The sequence below is a fragment of the Oryctolagus cuniculus genome, chromosome 17, assembly GCF_051225735.1.
Source record: "Oryctolagus cuniculus isolate XC-2025 breed Fujian yellow rabbit chromosome 17, ASM5122573v1, whole genome shotgun sequence".
In the NCBI taxonomy this organism is placed as follows: Eukaryota; Metazoa; Chordata; class Mammalia; order Lagomorpha; family Leporidae; genus Oryctolagus; species Oryctolagus cuniculus.
The window spans coordinates 69,319,192-69,345,408 of record NC_142883.1 but is presented as its reverse complement, the minus strand read 5'-3'; the positions used below and the strand labels follow the sequence as shown (position 1 = coordinate 69,345,408).

At 40.8% G+C, this 26,217-nt stretch overlaps 2 protein-coding genes across 2 annotated transcripts in view; one reads left to right on the top strand and one right to left on the bottom strand.

Moving 5' to 3' along the window:
* Positions 1-20,880, bottom strand: part of LOC127486378 (uncharacterized) — a 44,384-nt gene extending 23,504 nt beyond the window's left edge. The window contains exon 1 of the mRNA XM_089317033.1: positions 20,839-20,880. Coding sequence (XP_089173159.1) covers positions 20,839-20,880 — 42 coding nt within the window. The remainder of the gene's footprint in view (positions 1-20,838) is intronic.
* A 979-nt stretch (positions 20,881-21,859) lies between these two features.
* LOC149121352 (uncharacterized) lies at positions 21,860-23,741 on the top strand. Its single transcript, XM_089317666.1, has 2 exons — positions 21,860-22,694; positions 23,611-23,741. The coding sequence occupies exon 1, from the start codon at positions 22,118-22,120 to the stop codon at positions 22,604-22,606; it is 489 nt and encodes a 162-aa protein (XP_089173792.1). The 5' UTR covers positions 21,860-22,117; the 3' UTR covers positions 22,607-22,694; positions 23,611-23,741.
* The last annotated feature ends 2,476 nt before the right edge of the window (positions 23,742-26,217 follow it).

The following is a 26,217-nucleotide window of genomic DNA, read 5'->3' as shown; positions in this document are numbered from 1 at the left end:
TATGAGTGAATGCTCCAACATGGGAAGCAGCCCATATAGCAAACTCATAGAATGATAATCACCCCAAGTAGCACTCTGACCGCAGTATCAACCCTTAAGGCCTTCTGGTTTGATTGAAAAGCTCAGAAGGCAAGGAAAGCCAAGGTACTGTGGCAAAAAAATGTTCTATATGAAGGCCCTCTGTGGACGAGACCCCAGTGGAAAAAAGTGGCCACCAAAGAAAGATGCATTTTCCTCTGAAGGGAGGAGAAGCTTCCTCTTTGTCTAGATACTGCAGGATTTTGTGGAGCCAAAAGGCTTCCATAACCTAGGCAGCTCTTATCAAGAGCCTCAGGTAATCACTGATGTCATACATAATAGTGTTACTTGTTAAATAAACAACAGTACTCACTGTGCACTAACTTCCCATGCAGGACCTCTGTCCTCAAAGAGTTGTATTATGGGACTTCATAGTAAAACTTGTTTCCAAAGAAAAAAATTACCTTTGTATTGAAAAAAAGAGATAAGTTAGTAGTTACTTATTAGTTGTCATAATTAGAAAGTTACATCAAGTAATTTAAATGTTTTCTTTATATACAATAATTTTATCATCCAGTCATGGATTTTAGGTGATACAAAGTTATGATACTAAATTGTATAGATTATCCTCTTTTTGTATCTTTAATATCTAAAGCTGGAATTTTACCACTAAATTATTCATTTATGTTTACTTCCTTATCATGTGGAATCTTAGATTTATCCTTTGAAAATATTTTTTCACCTGCATGTACCAATAATGCTGATTTTTCACCAAAGGAATTTCAAATGTTATTTTCTGGTCTGCACATGTTATAATACCCATTATCTATTATGCAAGTTAAAAAAAAAATTCTGTCGCAACAATCTAAAATATCTAGTGTTGCCTTCAACTTATGTGTTGGGTGTTTGCTATTTTGACATAAAGATTGTCATTAAAATGAGAAATTGCTATTTTGAGTTTCAGAGGCAATTGGCATGAAAAGAGTAATGCATATTTTATCATAGTTGTGAAAAGTAGAAAGAATTGCATTTTAAGCTTTCAATATGAATTGTGCATTTTAAATGAGCAATAACCAAATGCTTGTCAGATGACAACTGTAACGTAACAGAACAATGACCAGATGTCAGAAAAGATAACATTTTTATAAAGTGATCAACTGCAAGATAGTAGAGTTTTCCTTGAATCATAGTGAAATTTTCTGGAAGTACAAGTCAAATACTCATCATGTTTGCCTATATTTCATTCATGTAGCATTGCTTGATGTTTCCCCTTGGTTTCTAAAAATAAACATTCTATCAAGTGTAAAAAGAAGTCTAGATAACTGTCAGACAGTTACCAAGAGTGACTGGAGCTGGGAATTGAATCTGGCTTGTATAATTCTAGTGGAGGAACTTTGGTCACAGCTTCCTCCTGAGAGATGTATATTTTAGGTGGTCTCCTATTGAGTCCAGACAGCAGTATAGTCATTTTTAAAATTTTATTTATTTGAGAGGTAGAGATACAGACAGAGTGAGGGAAAGACAGAGAATAAGGTCTTCCATCTGCTGGTTCATTCCCCAAATGGCTGCAATGGTTGGAGCAGGACCAATCTGAAGCCAGGATCCAGGAGCCTCTTATGAGTTTCTCACATGGATCCAGGGGCCCAAGCACTTGGGCCATCTTCTACTGCTTTCACAGACCATGAGCAGAGAACTGAATGGAGGATGAGCAGCTGAGAGAAGAACTGGTGCTCATTTGGGATGCCAGTATGGCAGGTGGAGGCTTAGCCTACTTTGTCACAGTGCCAGCCCAGGTAGTACAATCTTTAGATTACACCTCAAAAGAGAGACAAAAGAAATCAAGATGGTTTTGGCAATTTGATCCCTGGATAGCCTACAATGAGGGAGGAAATGTAACTAAGTACAAATCCATTCTCTGAGTATCTTCAGGTGAAGCAAGAAGACTCCTGTAGGCTCAGCAGCATCCACCTATTGTCTAACTATTGACCTAGTCAGAAATCTCTCATGAACAGTGAACACTGGATTCTGGCTTTTCCTTAGACTTTATTTTTCCTTGATTATGTGTTTTTACTGTCAACCTTTTGGTTAATTCATACTGAAGTTTTACATGACCCTTGGGTGATAGATGACCTATTTTTATCTATGAGCAAAGTATTTAAACTTTAAGTTCAGTCTGGGATAGTTTTTGGAACACTTGACTGTTTTGAACAAAATACTTAACAGGAAGCAGGCGAAAATTCTTGACATTTCTGGAGAATAGAGGAGATACAGAATGAAAGGAAGATACAGAAAAGTAGGACCCTCATTTCTAAGGATTACAGATACTGAGTGTCAGAGAGCAAGATCATTTCAATTCTCTTAGAGAATTAAGAAAAAGACAAAGTGATTCCATCAACAAAGAAGATTCCAGTATTAATTCACAACCTTGAAAGTGCAAAGAATAGGGCCGGCGCCGTGGCTCAATAGGCTAATCCTCCACCTTGCGGCGCCGGCACACCGGGTTCTAGTCCCGGTCGGGGCGCCGGATTCTGTCCCGGTTGCCCCTCTTCCAGGCCAGCTCTCTGCTATGGCCAGGGAGTGCAGTGGAGGATGGCCCAGGTGCTTGGGCCCTGCACCCCATGGGAGACCAGGAAAAGCACCTGGCTCCTGGCTCCTGCCATCGGATCAGCGCGGTGCGCCGGCTGCAGCGGCGGCCATTGGAGGGTGAACCAACGGCAAAAAGGAAGACCTTTCTCTCTCTGTCTCTCTCTCTCTCACTATCCACTCTGCCTGTCAAAAAAATAAAATAAAAAAATAAAAAAAAAAAAGAAAGTGCAAAGAATAAACAACTGACAGCAAATCCAAATTTACAAAGGTGAATGATTTTTCCAATGACTTCAGAAATAAAACACTTAGTATTATAAGTTGTAACAACAACAACAACAAAATAGACAATGCCTGCCAATCATCATCACAGTTCTTCCTTACTGGGAAGGCATGTACTCTACTGTGTGCTCTCCCATGATGTATGTATAAGGTTCTCATCAGGGCCTGTATGGCTTCCCAGAGTTTTGCGAACTGTCTGGAGCCATTTCTAGCTCTCACCTAAGGGGCTGCACTGCCTTCTGTTGGTCAGTATCTTCCTCCAAAAATCAGTACTGTCCATGCTCCAACTAAGTGTTATCCAGCTCAAAATGTGTAAGGTGTCCAGGTGGGAAGTTTTGGCACAGGGTCTATATTTTTGGTCTACATTTTTCCCTCTGTAAGAGCCTTCACCTCTTAAACCAGTTCTCCAATAGTATGAGTTATTTTTGCATCATAAACAAAGTTTTATAGAAGAGTGGGTATGGTGGGCAGAATTTTAAGATGGTCCTTTACATCTATAGCCTGTATTATGCCCCAAGTTTCACTCCCCCTTGGATGGGCCTAACTGTAGCTGATTGCTGATAGACTGTCACTCCAATGGTTATGGTCTCTTATATGAGGTGACACTTTGCAGACATCAGGAATATTACCTTGTTGGACAATGCAGAGTGGCATGAGCAGGGAAGTGCAGGTGGCCCCTAGGACCTGAGCTTAGGTGACAACTGACTCTGAGAAGCTAGATGTTTTTATTCATGCTTATATTTTTATTCATGCTCATGTGTTCCATAAGGAAATAAGTGATCAAGAAAGAATTTAGAAGCATATTCTTTCTTGGTTGAGTCCACAGATGACAGTACAATCCGTGTAGAAATTTAAAGGTGTCTTTTAATCATGACTTTAGTCCTTTCCTGGTAAATGGGTCTTTACTTGTCCCCTGGGCTTGCTATTCTACCATAACTGTTTCTTCCTGATTTTCTAGATGATCCATCCATAGTCCTCTTTGCATAACCTCAGATTTTCCCCCATTTTTCTAATATTCCTGCAGGCATGATCAATCCCTAAGTTAAATTAATAAAACTAAGAATCCTATCCCAAAGACTTTAGCAGAGTGTCTCAAAACTAATGTGCCTACATGTTGAACCTGTCTATGTTTATAAAATAAAGCTCCCCATACTATATAGACTGAAAATAAAAGTTTCTAAATTCCCATTTTAGTACCTTTCTTCTTAACAACCTCTCTTTGGAGTATGCATTTCTGAGTTTACTGCTAAGATTTCCCCACTGGTTGGTGGTTAAATGTGTCACACACATGGAGGAGATGCACAATTTGGGACATGCTCAATCGGACTTGCCCCAAATGGTGGAGTTAGAAATGTGCCAGGGGATTCCAATTTCAGTTATATTTTCCTGTATATTCTAATTCCTTTATATCAAGTGTTTTTTCTTGGTTTTATATTTTTCTTCTTATTCATGCCATTTAGAATAGAAAGATATTTTTATTCATGCTCATGATTATTATCCAGGTATATTCTCTGCCATCTCTGCAGTATGAGAAGAGGTAGACAACATGACCATTTTACCCAATAGAGGGACATGTAGTGTTGTGGTGAATATACTGTCCTGCTAACCATAAAGACCTCTGAAAAATGAACTTGAAGCCATAAAGATTCTGTGTGACACATTTTTTTTAACTTTTATTTAGTAAATATAAGTTTCCAAAGTACAGTTTATGGATTACAATGGCTTCCCCCCTATAAATTCCCTCCCACTCGCACCCCTCCCATCTCCTGCTCCCTCTCCCATTTCATTCACATCAAGGTTCATTTTCAATTATCTTTATATACAGTATATATTAAGTAAAGATTTCATCAGTTTGCACCCACACAGAAACACAAAGTGTAAAATACTGTTTCAGTACTAGTTATAGCATTACTTCACACTGGACAACACATTAAGGACAGGTCCCACATGAGTAAGTACACAGTGACTCCTGTTGTTGACTTAACAATTTGACACTCTTGTTTATGGCGTCAGAAATCTCCCTAGGCTCTAGTCATGCGTTGCCAAGGCTATGGAGCCTCTTGAGTTTGCCGACTTCAATCTTGTTCAGACAGGGTCATAGTCAAAGTGGAAGTTCTCTCCTCCCTTCAGAGAAAGGTACCTACTTCTTTGATGGCCCCATTCTTTCCACTGGGATCTCACTCGCAGAGATCTTTCATTTAGTTTTTTTTTTTTTTTTTTTTTTGCCAGAGTGTCTTGGCTTTCCATGCCTAAAATACTCTTATGGGCTCTTCAGCCAGATCTGCATGCCTTAAGGGCTGATTCTGAGGCCAGAGTGCTATTTAGGACATCTGCCATTCTATGAGTCTGCTGTGCATCCTGCTTCCCATGTTGTATTGTTCTCTCCCTTTTTTATTCCATCAGTTAGTATTAGCAGACACTAGTCTTGTTCATGTGATCCCTTTGACTCTTAGACCTATCAGTGTGATCAATTGTGAACTGAAATTGATCACTTGGACTAGTGAGATGGCATTGGTACATACAACCTTGATGGGATTGTATTGGAATCCCCTGGCACATTTCTAACTCCACCATTTGGGGCAAGTCCAACTGAGCATGTCCCAAATTGTACATCTCCTCCATGTGTGTGACACATTTAACCACCAACCAGTGGGAAAATCTTAGCAGTAAACTCAGAAAGGCATACTCCAAAGAGAGGTTGTTAAGAAGAAAGGTACTAAAATGGGAACTTAGAAAAATATTGCCTTGGGGCCGGCGCCATGGCTCAGTAGGTTAATCCTCTGCCTGTGGTGCCGGCATCCCATATGGGCACCAGTTTGATTCTCAGCTGCTCTACTTCCAATCCAGCTATCTGTTGTGGCCTGGGAAAGCAGTAGAAGATAGCCCAAGTGCTTGGGTCCCTGCACCTGAATGGGAGACCAGGAAGAAGCACCTGGCTCCTGGATCCAGATCAGCACAGCTCTGGCTGTTGTAGGATTTGAGGAGTGAACCAATGACAGGAATATCTTTCTCTCTGTCTCTCCCTCTCACTGTCTGTACCTCTACCTCTCAAATAAATAAATAAATAAAATCTTAAAAAAAGGAAAATATTGCCTTACACATGGTGCTCCTTATTCATCTATTAAAACACATTCAGTCACTGAAAAAATAAAAAGGACACTGAAGGGTAATACCCTCTTGACCTACCTGTGGGAAGCTCACAGTTTACTGGAGAAGAGACAGAAAAGGGCAGTAGTTTCCAAAAGGTACAAATAAGTACAAATAAACAAAATTGGGACAGGAGGTGCAGAGTGGTCAAATTGACTACAGATAGGACATTATTGTCAAGGTCAGCAGTATGGCAAAATGGTAAGGGTCTATGGTTATAGGTGAGGGGAGGATATGGTCACCCATTTCAGTGCAGCTGTGGATACAGGAAAGAGCACAGTGGTTAGATGTGTTAGCAGCAGAGACTGGGATGGTGACTGTGCAATGAACCTTCTCAGGACCATGAATGGAAGGTTCTAGCTTTGTTCTAGAGGTACCAGAGAAGCCTTGGGTGAGCTTCTCTGTGGGGTTTACTCTGGAAGACATTAGAGTCATTCTGGCCATGCAGTCACTTTTGCAGCAGAGGGAAGCTCATGCATCAGTTGTCACCATGTGATGTTTCTCATTACACAAGAAGTCTTAAAACCTTGGATATAAGGAATCAATCACCTTTACTAGCTTTCCTTTTACAGTGCTTGGAATTCTCAAACAATAGCTGATCAAGTTCTAACCCAAGAGCAGTAGTGTGTAGACATTGGCTACTGATTACAACACCAACCATAAGTTTAGGGGAATAGGAATTACAGGATTTGACCTGGGTCTGAGGGACTTCAGTGCCCATATTCCCAACCAATGTGTGGTGCTGCCCTTGGATGGCATCTGTCTCTGTAGGATCTTTCCGTAATTCCACTACTTTCCATTTTTCTAAAATGTGCTGCTTGGTGTGCACACCTGTGTCTCCAGGCTACTCCTCTATCATATTGTAGGTGAGTATCCTTGTTGGGGAGGGGTGTTCTGGCAGCCAAAGTGGTTGGGTCCATGTAAATGTGAGCACAATTGTCAAGATGGGCTGTGAGGACTCTCCTGACTGCAAAAGGCCAATCTTTACTCATGTTCTTCATATTCATGCGGGGAGTCTCCAGGTGAGACTGGATCCCTGCACAAGTGCTAGGAGCAGAGGTAAGACCTACCATTTTCCTGAATCCAAAAAACCATTGAAATTCAGCAATCATAATTGACCATGAACCTAGTCTTCATTCCAAAATTTCTCAAGTGAGCTTTGATATTCTGATTTTAGAAATAAACTAAACTATGACTAGAGGGTTGGTACTCCCATGTCACCACTCACTTGCTGTGTAGCATTGGCCATATGACTATATCTTCCTGTGTCTCACTTTCACCATAAAATAAGGACAACAATTCCTGTTGTGAGTATAAAAAGAGTTCTGTGTACAGACACTGATTGATAAGTGTCTGATATACATTGATCTTTCATTCATGGATATTGGGATTTCTAATGCCACACTGTACAACTCCTTGTTTACCTGTAATATCTACAAAGAAAGGGGCCATTTCAGATTACTTTTTGTTCCCAAGTCTGTGACAAACACAGAAGGGTACTAGACTGAAGAAAGAAATGATCAACCAAGAACACAATTTCACAACTCCATTTCTGACATCCTGTTCAAGTACATACCTGACAGATGATCAGAAACTCTGAGTTCTGGTCACAGTTCTACTAGTAAAGTAAGCTCAGTATCTCCAGATGAGAGCTACCATAGCTATGATAGCCTGTGCTATTTACATACATAGAGTCCCTCTTTCCTTAAAATGTACCACATACATAGGCCTCTAAGGAGCATATGACAGCATGTGGAACAGGGATGTCTCCTCTGTCTCTCATAAAAGTGTTTAACAGTCTCTCTCCAGGGTGTCCTCCTTGCTCAAATGCAAGGAACAGACATCCCTCACCTCCTGAAATCAGGACCCAGAACATACCAGGAATCCTTGAATGTGCATGAAAAGTTAACAGTGATGTGGGGGAAGTTATTATGGAAACAACTTTCTGTGATTGAAAACAATGAATGCAAGCACATGCTTTTATGAAGTTTTATAGGGATTTAGAGGAAGAAACTGTCAATCCCACTGGAACAAATTTAGGGAAGATTCATTCTAACAGGTGAAATGTTACTGAAGTGGCTGGTGCTGTGGTGTAGTGGGTAAAGCTGCTGCCAGCAGTGCCAGCATCTCACATGGGTGCCAGTTCAAGACCTAGATGCTGTTGGTGCCATGGCTCACTAGGCTAATCCTCCACCTGTGGCACCAGCACACCGGGTTCTAGTCCCAGTCAGAGTGCTGGATTCTGTCCTGGTTGCCCCTCTTCCAGTCCAGCTCTCTTCTGTGGCCCAGAAGTGCAGTGGAGGATGGCCCAAGTCCTTGGGCCCTGCACCCACATAGGAGACCAGGAGAAGCACCTGGCTCCTGGCTTCGGATCAGCGTGGTGCGCTGGCCGCAGCACACCACCTGCAGCGGCCATTGGAGGGTGAACCAATGGTAAAGGAAGACCTTTCTCTCTGTCTCTCTCACTGTCCACTCTGCCTGTCAAAAAAAAAAAAAACCCAGCTGCTCCACTTCCTAACCAGCTCCCTGCTATGGCCTGGGAAAGCAGTAGAAGATGGTCCAAGCCCTTGGGCCCATGTACCTGCTTCAGATCAATACAGCACCAGCCACTGTGGCCAATTGGGGAGTGAACCAGCAGGTGGAGGACCTCTGTTTGTGTGTGTATGTGTGTGTGTGTGTCTGTCTGTCTGTCTCTCTCTCCTCTTTCTCTGTGAAACACTGACTCTTAAATAAACAAAAAAATAAAAATGCTACTGAGAAATTCTAAAACATCACATTTTGCATATCTTAAGCTGTTGAGGGAAAGGGCAAGGTGAAAGTAACAGATCTGAAGCCTCACGATGCTGAAAATTTGGACGTCATGTAAGGCTCAGTTAGAGGAACCTAGTCTGAGGATCACCAGGACAGTGAGTATTCCATGAATGCAGATGAAACAGACATAAATGTATTAATACATAAAGCATTTCAAAGAATTCACTGAAAATCAAAAGTAGTGCATTTGCAGGAATACCTGCTATTCTGCATCTCCCTCCCATACTATATTCAATCAGACTCACACATATCACTGTTGGCATATGAGAAATCCTGGAAAATCTGCTAGATCATGGAGATCACTTGAATATCCTTTTGGACATGCAAATCTTATTGTGAGCAGTGGATTTGTAAAATTAACCAGTGAGGTCCCACAGACATACCTAAATGGCTCAAATGCTTTACCATCAGCATGAGTTCAAACAGTCCCTGAGCTGTTGCTGTTTTTCACTGTTTTTGTGAATAGTTGATCGTGTTTCAGGATTGAGAGCCAGTCACATTAGATCTGGAAGCAACAGCAGGACTGAGGAAACCCTGGCACTTGGCTGTGATTTCTTTCTCTCATGAAAGAGAACTCCCCCTTCTTTTTTCTCTCCCTCCCCTTCTCAGCATGTTTTCTCTGTGTGTCTCAGTGCTGTGATCGTCTCCTTATTGACTGGCTCTGCCATTTGACTCACAGCAGCTTCCTCCTCCAAAACACACCATGACATGGTCTTACCATGCTCCTCACTTCCAAACCTCGCATTCCTTTTTGATATGTCTCATTTGTGTATTTTCATTTCTTCCCTGGGCAGCCCCTCGATCACTAATTTTGCAAATTACATGAGGAAAATCAATTACTGGATATTCTCAGGTCAAGTGTCCAGAGCATATTAATCTGTTTATTTTACTTTCGTGGCTTTACTTGATTTGTACATTGTGGGATGCAACAAACCTTATTGTTTGCCTTCTTTCTTTTTTCTAGCTGCACTTCTTCCCTGGGGAATCTCACTCAGTATCACAACACTAAAGGGCATTTGAGGTGCTGGTGCAGTGGCACAGCAGGTTTAAGCCCTGGCCTGCAAAACTGACATCCTGTATGGGTGCCAGTTTGAGTCCAAGCTGCTCCACTTCTGATCTTGCTCTCTGCGATGGCCTGGGAAAGCAGTGGAAGAGGGCCTAAGTCCTTGGGCCCCTGCACCTGTGTGGGAGACCTGGAAGAAGCTCCTGGCTCCAGGCTTTGGATCAGCTCATCTCTGGCCATTGTAGTTATATGAGGAGTAAACCAATGGATGAAAGACCTCTCTCTCTCTCTCTCTCTCTCTCTCTCTCTCTCACTCTGCCTTTCAAATAGATACAATAAAAACTTTCTAAAAATACAGGGCATTTGAATGCTGATGACATCTGCATGTCTATCTACAGCCCAACCTTTAGCTTCATCTTCTCTCCTATATGCAGCATAGTCTCTTATATGCACTTCTTTTTTTTTTTTTTGATGGGCAGAGTTAGACAGTGAGAGAGAGAGACAGAGAGAAAAATTTTCCTTTTCTGTTGGTTCACCCCCCAAATGGTCACTACGGCTTGTGCGCTGCACCGATCAGAAGCCAGGAGCCAGGTGCTTCCTCCTGGTCTCTCATGCAGGTGCAGGGCGCAAGCACGTAGGCCATCCTGCACTGCCTTCCCAGGCCACAGCAGAGAGCTGGACTGGAAGAGGAGCAACCGGGACAGAACTGGCACCCCAACTGGGACTAGAACCCAGAGTTCTGGCGCTGCAGGCAGAGGATTAGCCTAGTGAGCCGTGGTGCTGGCCTATATTCACTTCTTCACATGACACATTCACGTCTTAGAAAGATCCAAATATATCTGTCCTGACCCTTAATTTCTCTCTCTCTCATTCTCTTTCTCTCTCTCTCTCTCTCTCTCTCTCTCACCTCTCTCTCTGTCTCTTTCTCTTTTTCCTCTCTCTCTCTCTTTAAGCAGGAAACTGCTCAAAGTTAATTTTGGAGACAGAAAAGCAAATTCCCAAACCCTGTTGCAGTCTCAGTATAATTTTATTTTTCCCTGTCTCTATCTCCCTGTTCTTATCCTTGACTATGAAGCAGGAGACACAGAAGGGCTGGGAAAACTGAGAAAAAATGCAATTTTGACTTTCACCAGACCAGATGGCCTACAATGCAGATGACTTCAGGACCCCACTGAGGGCTGCTACTCAAAAAACAGCCAGCCCTGTAAACATGTAGGCCTTATGCACATTTAATGTCTTGGGTTCCAGCCTGTTGGCCAGCTCATATTATCATAAGGAGTGTATTTTCTTTTGTTAATAATAAGCATTTGCTGTTATACTTACCACCTTTGTGAGCTTCATTCATTTCACTTTCTGAAGTTCCAAAGAACCTGGTCCTCACCTTTCTACTCTAAATGCCAGCAACACTAAATGCTCAACCAGTAAATAGTTTTCTTGATTTTTTTTCAAAACATCTTTTCAGAATAATTTCATTTACTTTCCTCACCAGCACTTTTCATTCAACTCCTACATGGTTCCCTCTCCTGGACTGCTGGGGAAACAATAATTACTTTTCTAAACATTTAGTTAAATGTCCTATGAATGCTCAGTAGCTTAAATGAAATCATTGACAAAGCACTAAGAAAAGCTGGAGAAAGATGTATGAACCAATAGAGAATGTAAATAAAAAGTAATGTTGCAGTGAAGGTGGGACTGCAGAATGTCTTCTATATGCTGACTTGTCATTGCATGTAAACAACAAGTTAGATCACTGGTTAGAAAGAGGTATGTGTAGGCTCCAAACACCAAAAACAGCTAAGAAAATGGAAAGGCTGATTATTCAGTTTATACTGTGTGCATGTGCTCAAATATTACACAGTGTCCCAGAAAACTGTGCAAGTGTTACTTATTAATCAAAATATTTAAATACAAATAAATGAAAAGATTTTAAACATATATTATTATGAAGAAGCAACCAAGACAATATTTTGTTTGCTTTTTCCCAAAAAACTTTTATTTAAGGTATACAAACTTCATGTGACTCATGAAGTCTGGGAACACAGTGATTCTTCCCATTGTACCTGCCCTGCCACCCACTCTCCCACCCCTCTTCCTCCCTCTCCTATTCCCATTCTTACTTTTTATTATAATCTATTTTCAGTTAACTTTATACACAGAATATTAACTCTATACTAAGTAAGGAGTTCACCAAAGAGTATAAAGTGTTCTCCAGCAGTTTTCTGATTTCTTCTATAATTCACTGCTCATTTCAGGAGCATGTTATTCAGTCTCATGTGTTTGCATTTGTTCTAGAGATCCTTGAGTTGTGGACTTCCAGCTTCATTCCATAGTGGTCAGAGAATGTGCATGGTATGAAATTTGATTTTTTTGAAATTGCTGAGACTTGCTTTGTGGCCTAGCCTGTGGTTTATCCTAGAGAAACTTCCATGGACTGGTGAGAAGAATGTGTATGTTGTAAATGTAGGATGAAAAGTTCTGTAGACATTCATTAGGTCCATTTGGTCTGTAGTATGAATTAACTGTTCTTTCCTTGCTGATTTTCTTTCTGGTTGATCTGTCCATTGCTGAGAGTGGGGTATTGAATTCCCCCATTACTGTTGTATTAGACTCCATGTCTCCCCTCATATACATTAACATTAGTTTAAATAGACAAGTGCCCTGTTATTAGGCTCATATAAATTTATTATAGTCACACCTACCTACTGAATTGATGTCTTAATAATTGCATAGTTCCCTTATTTGTCTCTTTTAACAGTTTTTGTGTTAAAGTCTATGTTGTCTGATATTAGGATGGGTACACCTTTTTTTTTGTTTCTGTTAGTAGGTAATATCTTTCTCCATCCTTTCACTTTCAATCTGTGTGTATCTTTATTGGTGAGATGTCTTTCTTGTAGGAAGTTAATAGATAGTTTTTTTTTTTAAATCGATTCAGCCAGTCTGTATCTTTAACTGGAGCGTTGAGGCTATTTACATTCAAGGTGACTACTGATAGCTAATGACTTGGCCTGCCATTTTTCTATAAATATTCTATTGTTTACATTGGATTTCCTTTGTACTTTCACTGGAATATTTTCTGCCTTCACCTTCCTTCATAGTGATGACCATATTTGTGTGTTTATGTCTAACATATTCTTAAGCATCTTTTGTAGGACTGGACAGGTGGTGACAAATTCTTTCAATTTCTGTTTGTTGTGAAAGTCTTTAATTCACAAATAACAGCTTTGCAGGGTACAGTATTCTGGGTTGACAGGTTGTTTTTCTTTTAAGTCTTGAAATATATCTCACCATTCTCTCTGAGCCTGTAGGGTTTCTGATGAGAAGTCAACTGTGAGTCTAATTGGAGATCCTCTGAAAATTATCTGGCATTTCTCTGATGCACATATTAGAATCTCTTCTTTGTGTCTTACTGTGGAGAGTTTGACTACATGTGTCAGGGTGAGGATCTTTTCTGTGCATGTCTATTAGGAGTTCTACATGCTTCCTGTAATTGACATCCTGTTCTTTCTCCAAATTAGTGAAGTTTTTTGTAATTATTTCACTAAAAAGACCTTCCAACTCTTTCTGTATTTCCACATCTTTAGGAAATCCTAAGATCTATATGTTGGGTTGTTTTATAGTATCCCATAAATCTCCAACACTGTGTTTTTAGTTTTTCAATTTCTTCTTATGTTCTTTTTGTGTTCTAACTGTAAAACTTTCAGAGATATGTCTTCTAACTTGGATATTCTTTCTTCTGCCTCGCTGAGTCCATGATTACAGCTTTCCACTGCATTTTAATTTGATCTATTGAATTCTTAATTTCCAGCATTTCATTTTGATTTCTCTTTAAAATCTCTATAAGAAAATTTTTATTAATGTCATGTATGGATTTATTTAATTCATTGATTTGCTTCTGATTACTTCTAAGTAATCCTACAAAAAAATTTTTGAATTCTGCTTCTGGCATTTTTTAATCTCTTCATTTCCACATTCTAGTATTGAAGTCTTGTTGTGTTCCTATGAAGGTGTCATGCTGTCTTCCTTATTCTTGTTTCTTGAATCATTGCATTTATTCTTAGGAATTTGTGGAGACACTTGTTGGTTTTTTCCCTCTGATGGTTTTTATCTTTGGACTCTGCCTCTGTGGATTGGTGGAGTTTCTGGTCTGTCAGTGAATAACCTGAGGTATGTGCTGAGGGTGGCGAGGGAGCTCTATTCAGTGTTCCAGGGTGAGGGGAGTTTCCAAGGTGACACCAGAATTGGGCATGGTGAATCTCCTTTTTTTTTATCAGAGGAGAAGTGTAATTAGTTCAGTTGGTGTAGTCTCTAGATCAGTGGATATCAAATTCATCCCTGCCCCCACAAGAACCACACAAAGAATCTGTGCCATCCTAAGTGTGAGTATAGATCCTGTAGCAATGACCCTCATCAAGGGATCAGGGAGTTTTGAGCATGTGGAGCTGCCCACGGTGACTATCAATGACTCTGCCACACCCTGTGCCCTCATATGCAGCCACAGTGCTTTCACAGTCCAAGATCCAAGGTTCCCACAGTCATGAGTACCCAGCCCCCTGCCAATTCTCTCAGCAAGACTTGGGCATCTCCTCTCAGCTGGGTGCTGGACATGCAGACACAAGCTAGTGCAGCTGTTATGTATATGTCGATAATGGTGCCTGCCCTAGTTACAGGATGGCAACGTTGGGTGGTTGGGGAAAGAGAAATGTGCCTCCCTGTTTTGCCTGTAGGTTGACAGATATACTTTTCCCCATAGGGCTCCAAGCTGCACTCATGCGTGTCTCTCCACAGCTTTATTGGCAGTTGCTTTGGATGCTGCAGTTTGGTGTCACCTCACTCTTCAAAGTCGGTGCTGAAGCAGTGTCCCTCTGACTTGTATGGAGTTTCCTCTGCCATTTTCTAACTCTTCCTGAGATTGCACTCTCTCTATTTTGCTTAAACTATCTCCCCCTAGATTAGAGTAGTAAGCTCCCTTTCCTATTCCATCATCTTGGTGTTTCTTCTGTTTGCCTTTTTGTAACCTATCCTGAAACAATATTATGGAATTGACAAATGCAATAGTAGAACTATTTATGAAATGTTTCAATTTCAATTTTCAAGATGCACGGGAATCAGTAAACTTTAAGAGAAGGCAAAGGAAGTTGTCTAGTCTGAGTAGAGGACATAATAAATAAAAAATAAAGATATTTCCAGCTTTTTGTAGTATAACAACAATTGTACCAATATATACATCGTAGTGGAGGAGAGACATGATATTTGAAAAATTATGGCTAAAAATATCCAAATAGGACAAAATACATTTATCTACACATGTAAGATTGTCAGTGAACTCAAGGAGAATGAACTATAAAAATACACACTGAGAAGCATCCTACTTAATTATTGACCAAATGTGAATACATAATCTTAAAAGGAACAAAAGAAAAATAACTTTTTTATTTATTTGACAGATAGAGTTAGACAGAGAGATGGAGAGAAAGGTCTTCCTTCCATTGGTTCACTCCCAAATGGCCACTACAGCTGGAGCTATGCCATCCAAAGCCAGGAGCCAGGTGCTTCCTCCTGGTCTCCCATGTGGGTGCAGGGGCCCAAGCACTTGGGCCATCCTCCACTGCACTCCCGTGCCACAGAAGAGAGCTGGACTGGAAGAGGAGCAACCGGGACAGAATCCGGCGCCCAGACCAGGAATAGAACCCAGTGTGCCAGCACCACAGGCAGAGGATTAGCCTATTGAGCTGCAGCGCCAGCTGTACTTGTTTATCTGCAGTTATTAAAATGATAGTTATGTTTTATCAAGTGTTGTGAAATATTGATATTTTATGTTACCTTGACAAGAAAGGAATGTTGGGAGTTATGTAACTTCACAAAAGTTATTTTTACTATAAATATATTTGAAATATACAGTCCTTTGCATGTATTATCTATTTGAAATGAGTTTTATTCTGTGTGTGTGTATCTCACTAAATAAAGTTAGTTTCAAAGATAACAGCAGCACAGGCTTTTATTTTTGCTTTATTCTCTGTCATCTGAACATTAAAGAAGTGGTGAAGAAAGCATTACTGTTCAGAAACGGCTTTATTTGTCTTCATAGAAGTTATCAAAGCACTCTAAAGGTTTCCCACCACTTAAGAAAGGCAGAACAATTTATAAACTATTATCTTTATGAAAAGTGAGGTGTTCTCTCTATTCAACTTTTTTGCTGATTTTAAGTTAAGTATATATCATTATACTGCTGGTATCAAAATGAAAACACTTTGTATAACCAATCTAATTTGGCTAGTTTCCATAAAAGTGATGTGAATATTTTACAGGGTTATTTCAGAAGCAAAAGAAAAATGAATATGTAAGCAAATGGGTATGCAATTTTCTCTCTTGCATAAGACTGCTTGGATTCCATGAGCTGCCCCATACTAGTTCCAGCAAAAGGGCAGTGCTCAGAGGCTGGGCTCTACTGTAGTCCAACAAAGCTGTCAGGACAATAAGTAATTTTCCCTGAATAGGCTCAAAATTTAGTTTGATACAACTTTTTAACTGGGAAGGTGATGGGCACAACAGTTCAGATGTCACTTTTAAATTTTTTTATTTATTTGAAAGAGTTAGAAAGAGAGAGAGAGAGAGGTCTTCCATTCCACTGGTTCCCTCCCCAAATGACCGCAATGGCCAGAGCTGAGATATCCAAAGCTAAGAGCCAGGAGCGTCTTTCAGGTCTCCCAAGTGGGTGCAGGGGCCCAAGGAGTTGGGCCACCTTCTAATGATTTCCCAGGCCATAGCAGAGAGTGGGATCAGAAGAGGAGCAGCTGGGACTTGAACCAGTGCCCATATGGGATGCTAGGGCTGCAGGCTGGGGCTTTATCCCACTATGCCACAGCACCAGCCCCCAGATATCACTTTCGATGCCTGTGTGTCATATTAGATGCATAGTTTGAGTCCCTGCTCCTTTGCTTTCTATCACACTCCATCTAATGTGAACTCTGGGAGGGATCAGGTGATGACTCACATACCTGTATCTTTGCCACCCACATGAAAGACCAAGACAGGCTTTCAAGTGTCTGACTTCAGTCTGGTTCATCCCTGCTGGTTATGAATTTTTGAAGTAGTGAACCAGCTGATAGGAGATCTCTCTGTCTCTACTGTCTGTGGCTTTCAAATAAAGTGAAAAACACTTTGAAAAAAATGTAAAACTCTTTCTTTGAAAAACAAATAAAGTTAGGGGCCAGCGCTGTGGTTCACTTGGTTAATCCTCCACCTGTGGCACCGGTATCCCATATGGGCACCGGGGTTTAGTCCCGGCTGCCCCTCTTCCAGTCCAGCTCTCTGCTGTGGCCCAGGAAGGCAGTGGAGGATGGCACAAGTGTTTGGGCCCCTGCACCCGCATGGGAGACCAGGAAGAAGCACCTGGCTCCTGGCTTCAGATAGGTGCAGCGCCAGCCATTGCAGCCATTTGGGGAGTGAACCAACGGAAGGAAGACCTTTCTCTCTGTCTCTCTCTCTCTCTCACTGTCTATAACTCTACCTGTCAAATAAAAAAAAAAGAAAAGCAAATAAAATTAAAAACACTTTATTTGAAAAACAATGGAAATTCAAACAAAATAAAAATTCTGGATGGTATAATAAAATCTAAGGTATTTAAAAAAAAAAACCAGCAAAACCCTCAAGACCAGAAACCATAAATGATGGGAAAAAGTTACGTGTGGAGTTTATAGTGATGTTTTCAGCTAACTTGAATGAAAAGGCAATAACAACTGCTAAAAAGTTGATCTGAAAATTTGAGTGCAGTGAGAATCATAGGTAATAAATTAAGAATGTAGCATCAGACAAGTAATAAAATGAATATGTCTAAAAATATTTTAAATAAGATTAAAAACATAAGCAAACTACATGTCGGAGAAGAAATAAATGTAGATTTTTTTTGACAGGCAGATTTAGACAGAGAGAGACAGAGAGAGATAAAAGTCTTCTTTCCATTGGTTCACCCCCCAAGTGGCCACCACAGCCGCCGTGCTGTGCCAATCCAAAGCCAGGAGCCAGGTGCTTCCTCCTGGTCTCCCATGCAGGTGCAGGGCCAAAGCACTTGGGCCATCATCCACTGCCTTCTCAGGCCACAGCAAAGAGCTGGACTGGAAGAGGAGTAACTGGGACAGAACCGGTGCCCCAACCCAGACTAGAACCCAGGGTACTGGCGCTACAGGTGGAGGATTAGACTAGTGAGCCATGGCAATGGCCATAAATGTAGATTTAAGGTTGATTTTAGGTCTTTGCTTGCATATACACCTATTTGTGAATGTGAATCATATACAGGACTCATATGAGACTACTGTAACCACACCATATGCTGCCCCCTCAGTATTTTCTTTATTCTCAATATTTTTCAAATTCTCAATATAGCTAGCCAAATTTCTGATATCATTGATTTATATTCTTAGTATTTATGGTGTTTGACAACAAATTTTTTAGATAATTTTTGAAACCAGAGTAGAAGGTTTAGAATAGTGTGAGAGTGGAGACATGCTTAAAGTAGTCTTTTTCATTTGAGTTTTACCTAATTTGATTTTCAAAAATAGTTTAGGTAAGTAATTCTCTTCAAGTGTTTTTAATGGGTATTAGAAATCCTGATTCATGGCTGGTGCCGTGGCTCACTATGCTAATCCTCTGCCTGTGGTGCCGGCACCCTGGGTCCCAGCTGGGACACTGAATTCTTTCCCGGTTGCTCCTCTCCCAGTCCAGCTCTCTGCTGTGGCCCAGGAGTGTAGTGGAGGATGGTCCAGGGCCTTGGGCTCTGAACCTGCATGGGAGACCAGGAGGAAGCACCTGGCTCCTGGCTTTGGGTCAGTGCAGTGCACCAGCCGTGGCGGCCATTTGGGGGGTGAACCAATGGAAAGAAGACCTTTATCTCTGTCTCTCTCTCACTGTCCACTCTGCCCATTAAAAAAAATCCTGATTCATATCAGTCACTAGTTAAGTATCTTCATTGTCCCAGCTTGGAGAAATGAATGTGTAGATTACACTCACATAAAAGGTTGGCTAATAGCTTTTATAATGCCCTTCGAAGAGCTTACTGACACTATTTTGCCCTCATTTGGAAAATGAAATCTATGAAAATGAAGGATAATTATGTATGTGCAGATTATCCATGAGAACAGCTAAAAAGTTTATTATGTGAAATCTCAATAATCAGAGTTTTGCTCATTTGGACTGTTATGCTTTGGCTTTCTTTCCCTGTTATTGTGTTAAATCAGTGTGCATATGTAGATTCCTGTCTTCCCTGGTCAAATGAGGGTTGGTTTAGATTAGTACTTTTCTACATCTGTTTTCAGGTTTCTAAGCATACATTAAGGTAGTTTTGGGGATCTATGTTCTTGGGTCAGAATGTGAAAGAACTTAATTTGTGCAGGGCACGTAACTAAAATTTTAACATCATTGACATTACTAGTATTGCTAAGTATTGTCTTTGAGTCTTACTGTTCCTCATTTTATTCTTGTTGGCTTTGGCTGCTTTGAAAATTTACAGGATGAAACAGAAACTACAGACTGTTGCAACTGAAGGTTTAAGTACTGTTTATTTTACCATAAATTGCATGTGTGTCAGCAGTGCTGGTATTTCTGTCACTTTGTGTTTAAATACAACCAAATTTCAAATAAAAGAGACAGCTGGCAGTGGATGCTTATCAGCATAGACAGGAATCCAAATAGTGAAGTTTGGCACCCTGAGTTTATTGGTAATCAGTGCCAAATATTTATGAGAGAAAGCAAGATCAGCATCTTTAAGTTCCAATCCATGAAGTTTCTGATTTAAAAGTCCAAAATGTGGGGGCTGGTGCTGAGGCATAGCAGGTAAACCTACCACCACAGTGTTGGAATCTCATGCGTGCTGGTTTGAGTCTTGGGTGCTCTTCTTCCCATCCAGCTCCCTGCAAATGTGCCTTGGAAAGCAGTGGAGGACGGCCCAACTAATTGGGCCCCTGCACCCATATGGGAGACCTGGAAGAAACTTCTAGCTCCTGGCTTCAGATCAGCCCATCTCTGCACTGTGGCCATATAGGGAGTGAACTAGTGGATGAAAAAATCTCTCTCTGTGTTTGCAACTCTGCCTTTCAAATAAATAAGTAAAGCTTTGAAAATAAAAAAGTCCAAAATTTAACAACTGCAGATGTGATGTTTTATTTCTTTTTCGTCATAATGTACAACCTTAGAACAAGTAGGTTAAGACTCACACTGAATACTGGGTAGTACAAAAACAACATGGGATTCATAGGAGATTGCTTAGCATATATACACAAGGGAATATTGAGATTGTAGAAAAATGGAATTAAAAGATATGTATTTTGTGCAAAAATATGTATATACCTGCATAGTTTTTTTCATAGTACACATTTTCTATTAACTTTTAAGACTCATATCATCACAGATCTCATAATGAAAATACAGCATTACTTTTTCCTATATGAGAACATTCTATGAGCATCACGGTTATATGATTTCACGAATATTTATTTTTGTTCAACAGTGCATTTCTATCCAGTTTATTTATTTATTTATTTTTGACAGGCAGAGTGTACAGTGAGAGAGAGAGAAACAGAGAGAAAGCTCTTCTTTTTCCATTGGTTCATCCCTCAAATGGCCGCTGCAGCCAGCACGCTGATCCAAAGCCAGGAGCCAAGTGTCCCTCCTGGCCTCCCATGCGGGTGCAGGGCCCAAGCACTTGGGCCATCCTCCACTGCACTCCCGAGCTACAGCAGAGAGCTGGACAGGAAGAGGAGTGACTGGGACAGAATCTGGTGCCCCGACTGAGACTAGAACCCGGGGTGCCAGCGCCACAGTGGAGGATTAACCTATTGAGCCACGGCGCCGGCCTCTACCCAGTTTAATGAAGAATGATTACTTCCCTTTTTCAACATGTCAGACATGTCCAAGGAACAAAGCAGGACTAATGACTGATCTGTATTTTAGCCCATTTCTGTCATTTAATCTTGCACATTTGCTTTAAAATTTCATTGACTTACCAGAACAAAGGCCAGTTGTCCAAAATCCCCCCTCATTGTCATGTTTGTTTTGGATTCTCTTAAGTTGTCCTTGAACATTTTATTCTATACTCTGAAAATCCTTCAGAAACACAATTTTAAAGTGAAATCTAAGTTCAAATTAAACATGGCATACTCCAAACTTCTAAGGAAACAAACAAAAATTCCCAGACCTATGCAAAGTGTAAATAAGCAGAAGATATTTTTAAATTTCTTTTGTGAAACTAACATTAACATCAATGATGAGGCAAGTGGACCAGGATTTAAAAGCAGCCCTTTCATAAACAGAGATACAAATAGGCTAAGCAAAGTATTATGAAATATAAATGAAATCATGTATGAAAATATAATAGATAAACTACAAGCAAGAGATAATTAAAAATATAAGATTTGTTAATGTTACCAAGTCATCTAAACAGGTGAAAAATACAAAAAGGAAATCACGTGATCAGTTAGATTACATGTTGAAAAGCATTTAATAGAATTCTGCATCTAGTGAAAAAATACGTGCTATCAGTAAAAATAAACAAACAAAAAGTGACTTCCTCAATCTGGTCAAGAACAAAGGGAACCTACAACGAACAACACAGCTAATACAGGACCACTGACAGCTTTCTTCCCTGGAAGTAAGCCTGGATCAGGAGGCTGCCACTATTTATCTTCAACTTCCTACTGGAGGGTCGTCAGGGAAATAAAATGGCAAAAAGTAAATCAAAGGTGTAAAGATAATTTCTAAGGAATAAAACTGTCATATAGTATGACACTTACATAGAGATAATTCATAAAAATCTAAAAAATACAAATAATATACAAATTTAATGAGATTACTAGAAAGATTTCCACTACTTACTAAGTACCAGCAAGAGATAAAAAAAAATATTAAAGGGCAAGAAGCAGAGTAGAAAACAAATATCTACAAGAGTTAAAAAGATTAAATTATGTAAAAATTGTAAACATTCACAAGATAAATATTAAAACCACCACAAATGACACACAGAGAAATGAGTTACAAATATGAAGAAAAGGAAAAGGCCCAGAAGCCAATAAACAGCCAATACTCTCTGCCTCACCCTAAGCAGGTTACTGCAGCCTCAGGTGGGATTCTCCCAGGAAGACCCGTGGGGAGGCAGGAGGGGCCCAGCAGGTGGCAGGATCCCGCTGGTGAAAGGGTGCAGCCCTGAAGGAGGCCCTTGGCCCCTGAACCCAGGCCTCGCCTCTCTACCATCTGGAGCGGCCTGGAGTTCCCGTCCCTGCTGTAAAGATGCTGATTTGTTGCGTCTTCTGTGTCGTCCATGCTGACGGCTATGCGAGCTGTCCGATCAGACCCGGTGGTGTAAAAAACGTAATCTTGCAGGATTTTGATGTCATAATAGTGCAGTTCCGCCGCCGAGAGAGGTCCGAGGAGCGCGTTCTGAAGAAGAGGGCTCAGATCCGCGATGCTGCGGTGGGGCGAGAGCAGCGCGGCGCCGGCGGCGGCACCAGGAACGGGCAGTGCAGCTCCTCCAGCTTCCCGCTGACCATGCGGAATCGCCCGTGGTTCTCGGGAAGACGGACGCCAGGAACTTCCACTCGGCCTTCAGCCCAGACACGGCCATCTTCCCTCATCTCCGGCGGGAGGCGAGCAGGCCCGAGCCCCGTCAAGGTCAGGGCCGCGACCTCCCCGCGGGGCGCCCAGGCCCTGCTCCCGGGCTCCGCCTCTCCCCGCGGCCCCGGCCCTCTGCCTGAGCGCGGCAGGAAAATGACTTACTAGTCTTAAATGAACATAAATTTCTGCAGGTCTAACAAGCGCCAGTGTGATGCTGGATCTGCGATTTCATGGAGCCATTCTTTGTGTAGCTGTGAGTCTAGGGCACAGTGTGTCGTTTTTAAATTGTAATTTAAAAACAAGCTCCTAATTGTGTTCTCTCCTTTTATTCACTCTTTGGTTAACTGAATTTCCAGAGAGTATTTCTCAATTTCCATTTAATATAGGTTTCGTTTGTATGATTTGGGGGGAGTTAAGGTTTCTGTTGTCATTTATTACTTAATTTTTGTGAATCTTGCTTTAAATGCAAAATTCTATTTTATGTAGCAAGTGTGATTTCTTTAAAGCCTGGCCACTAATTTTGCAAATAGAAATGCAGAGAAACTACTTGTATGTAAATTTCAAGCCAGGGGCCAAAGCTGTGGCCCAGCCCCTTAATGCCTTGGCCTTCAGCAGTGGCATCCCATGTGTTCCCTTTATATCTAAAACACATTTAACTGCTTTCTGTATTTTTATCTGGCAAGAAAACTTTCAGTTGTAGTGTAGATTAAATGTAGTGAGTTATAAAAATATGATGTTCTCATTTTAATCTAATTCATCTAAACCTACAAATATGGATTTTTAAAATTGGGTTTATGTTCTCCAAATCTTTATTATTTTGTTGTTTATTTAATATAGCCAACATACCTGGGTAATTGAAATCTTTTATAACTTATGTGTGAGTTTCCAATTGCAATACATTTTGCCTCATTGATTTCTTGTTTGCTGTGTTTTTGTACAATATTTCCTTACTTTTTGCCAAAATATCATAGTTCTTTGTTAAAGGCTTTAAACTTCAGTTACATTCTGTCTAATATTTGGCCCAAGATGCCTTTTTTCCCTTCTGTTTGAGAATAATAATTTTTTTTTGTCTAATGAGCCATGATAAAATACTCTGAGATATCCGAACCCATGGTTTCTAATGTTTATCACATCCTTATTTATTTATTTATTTATTTATTTATTGACAGGCAGAGTGGACAGTGAGAGAGAGAGAGACTGTGGCCAGCACGCTGCCACCAGTGCACCACGCTGATCCAAAGCCAGGAGCCAGGTGCTTCTCCTGGTTTCCCATGCGGGTGCAGGGCCCAAGCACTTGGGCCATCCTCCACTGCACTCCCTGGCCACAGCAGAGAGCTGGACTGGAAGAGAGGCAACTGGGACAGAATCCGGCACCACGACATGGACTAGAACCCAGGGTGCTGGCGCCGCAGGTGGAGGATTAGCCTATTGAGTTGCGGCGCCGGCCCACATCCTCATTTTTAAGTGTACATCAGTTGTGGTTCATTTTAAATTTTATTGTTGTTATTGAAGGGCGGTGGCTCCCACAGCAATACTGCTCTAGCTGGGTCTCTAGGATGCCCAGTTCTCCAGGAGTTTCACTTTGTACTTTGATTTCCACTTGTCTCTCCTCTGGAAGCACTGGCAATGATCTCCAGGGGTGTGCCCTCAGGCTGCAGTGTGCACAGTGAGTCAGACAGCTCTGAGCGTAGTTCCATATTGGTTTTCCAGGCTGATACTGGAGCTGCCTGAGCCTGAGAAAGTTGTGATCCCCAACCTGCTGCCTTAGCTTGGCTCTGCTCCTGCTGCAGCTCCAGGTCCTTCAGCCTCTGCAGCCCCCACCCCGGCCTTGATCCTAAGATACCTGAAAAGCTCCCGGCACCAGATCCCTGTGTCGCATGCTGCATCTTGCTGTCCCCACAGTGTGCACTGGCCTTTTCCCTTGGCCCTTGCTGCTCCAGCTGATTTTCTGCAGCAGCCCAGGGCCAGGTCTTGGTTGCTGTAACCTGTGCCCTCTCTTTGGCCAAACAATTCCACCCATCCTGGGCCTCCAGAAGCAGTTCTTGGATCCCTGATGACTGTTGTCTGAAATCAGGAGCCAGCGTCTACACAGCTCAGCATCCTGGTTCACCCCTCAAGTGGCAGCAATGGCCGGAGCTGAGCCAATCAGAATCGAGGAGCCAGGAGCTTCTTCTGGTTCTCCCACATAGATGCAGGGGCCCAAGCACTTGAGCCACCATCTGCTGCTTGCCCAGGCCATAAACAGAGAGCTGTATCGGAAGAGGAGCAGCCAGCCCATGCACTTGCACCCATGCGGGATACTGGTTCTGCAAGTGGATGCTTAGTCTGCTATGCCACAGCACTAGCCCCCGATGTTACCTTTAAAATGTATGTATGTTTGTAGAAAGATTTAATCATGCTAATTACCAAATTATCTTTGGTTATGGTAAAAAACTACTCTTTTAGCAATTTTAGATACACAATGCATTATTAATTGTGGCAAACAAGTGGTTTCATAGATTACTATAACATATCCTCCTGACTAACTGAAAATTTGTACCTTTTGGTCAACATTTTTCCTTTCCCCATCCTGCCCCATACCCTAGCCTCTGGTAACCACCTTTCTACTCTCTGTTTCTGTGAGATTTTTTAATTCCACATATTCATGAGATAATACAGTATTTGTCTTTGTCTATTCAGCTTATTTCACAATATAATGTCCTGTAATTTCACCTATGTTTCTGAAAATTGTGGAATTCTTTTCTTTATTAAAGCTAACTAGTATTTCATTACATATATATACACACATAGATATTTTAATTATTTTAATTATTCATCCTTTTATTGATACTTAAGTAACTTCTTTATGTTGGTTGTTGTTAACAGTGCTGAAATGAGCAGGGGAGTGGGGCTATCCCTTTAATATAATGATTTTAGTTCTTTTGTATATATATCCAGGAACACAGTTGGTGGATTATTTGACAGTTTTCTGTTCTCATTGCTTTGTTTTCCATGATGACTGATGTCCTACTTTACATTCTCACCAACTGCACAATCCCATTTGTCCATCCCTGCTTTTGGTGTCTGCAGATTTAGAGTCCTATCCAAGAAAGTACTGCTCAGAAGAGTAAAGCTTCCACCATGTGTTTTCTTACAGTAGATTTATAGTTTTGGGTATTGCATTTAAGTGTGTCATCAACTTTTAGTTGATTTTTGTATATGACATGGAAAAGAGACTAATTTCATTCTTCTATATTTGCATTTACAGTTTCCCCAAAACCATTTATCATGAGACTATCTTATCCACATTGTGCTTCCTTGATACGTCTGTCAAAAATAAGTTGACTTAAATCCTTGGATATTTTCTCTGGACTTTCCATCCTATTCCATTGGCCTATGTATCTGTTTCATGCTGGTGTCATACTGTTTAATTAAAATAGCTTTATAATATATTTTCAAGGGAGAAGTGTGATACCTTCAGTTTTGTTCTTTGGGCTCAAGATTACTATGACTATGTAGTATATTTTCTGGTCCCAAGGAAATTTTAGAATTTTTTTTTATTTCTGAATAAAAGATTGTTTTTATTTTTATAGGAATTGAACTGAATGCATAGATTGCTTTGGGTCATATGCCTATTTTAATAATATTACTCCAATTTATTATGAGAGACTTTTTAAATTTATTTGTATCTTCTTTATTTCATCAATGTATTATAATTTTAGTGTATAAAATATTCACCTATGTGGATACATTATTTCCTAAAACATTATTTCTTCATGCTCCTATATATGGGATGA

What these genes read in the sequence shown, in the direction of transcription:
- LOC149121352 (XM_089317666.1), top strand. Translation starts at nt 22,118, where the DNA reads ATGCTGATTTGTTGCGTCTTCTGTGTCGTCCATGCTGACGGCTATGCG.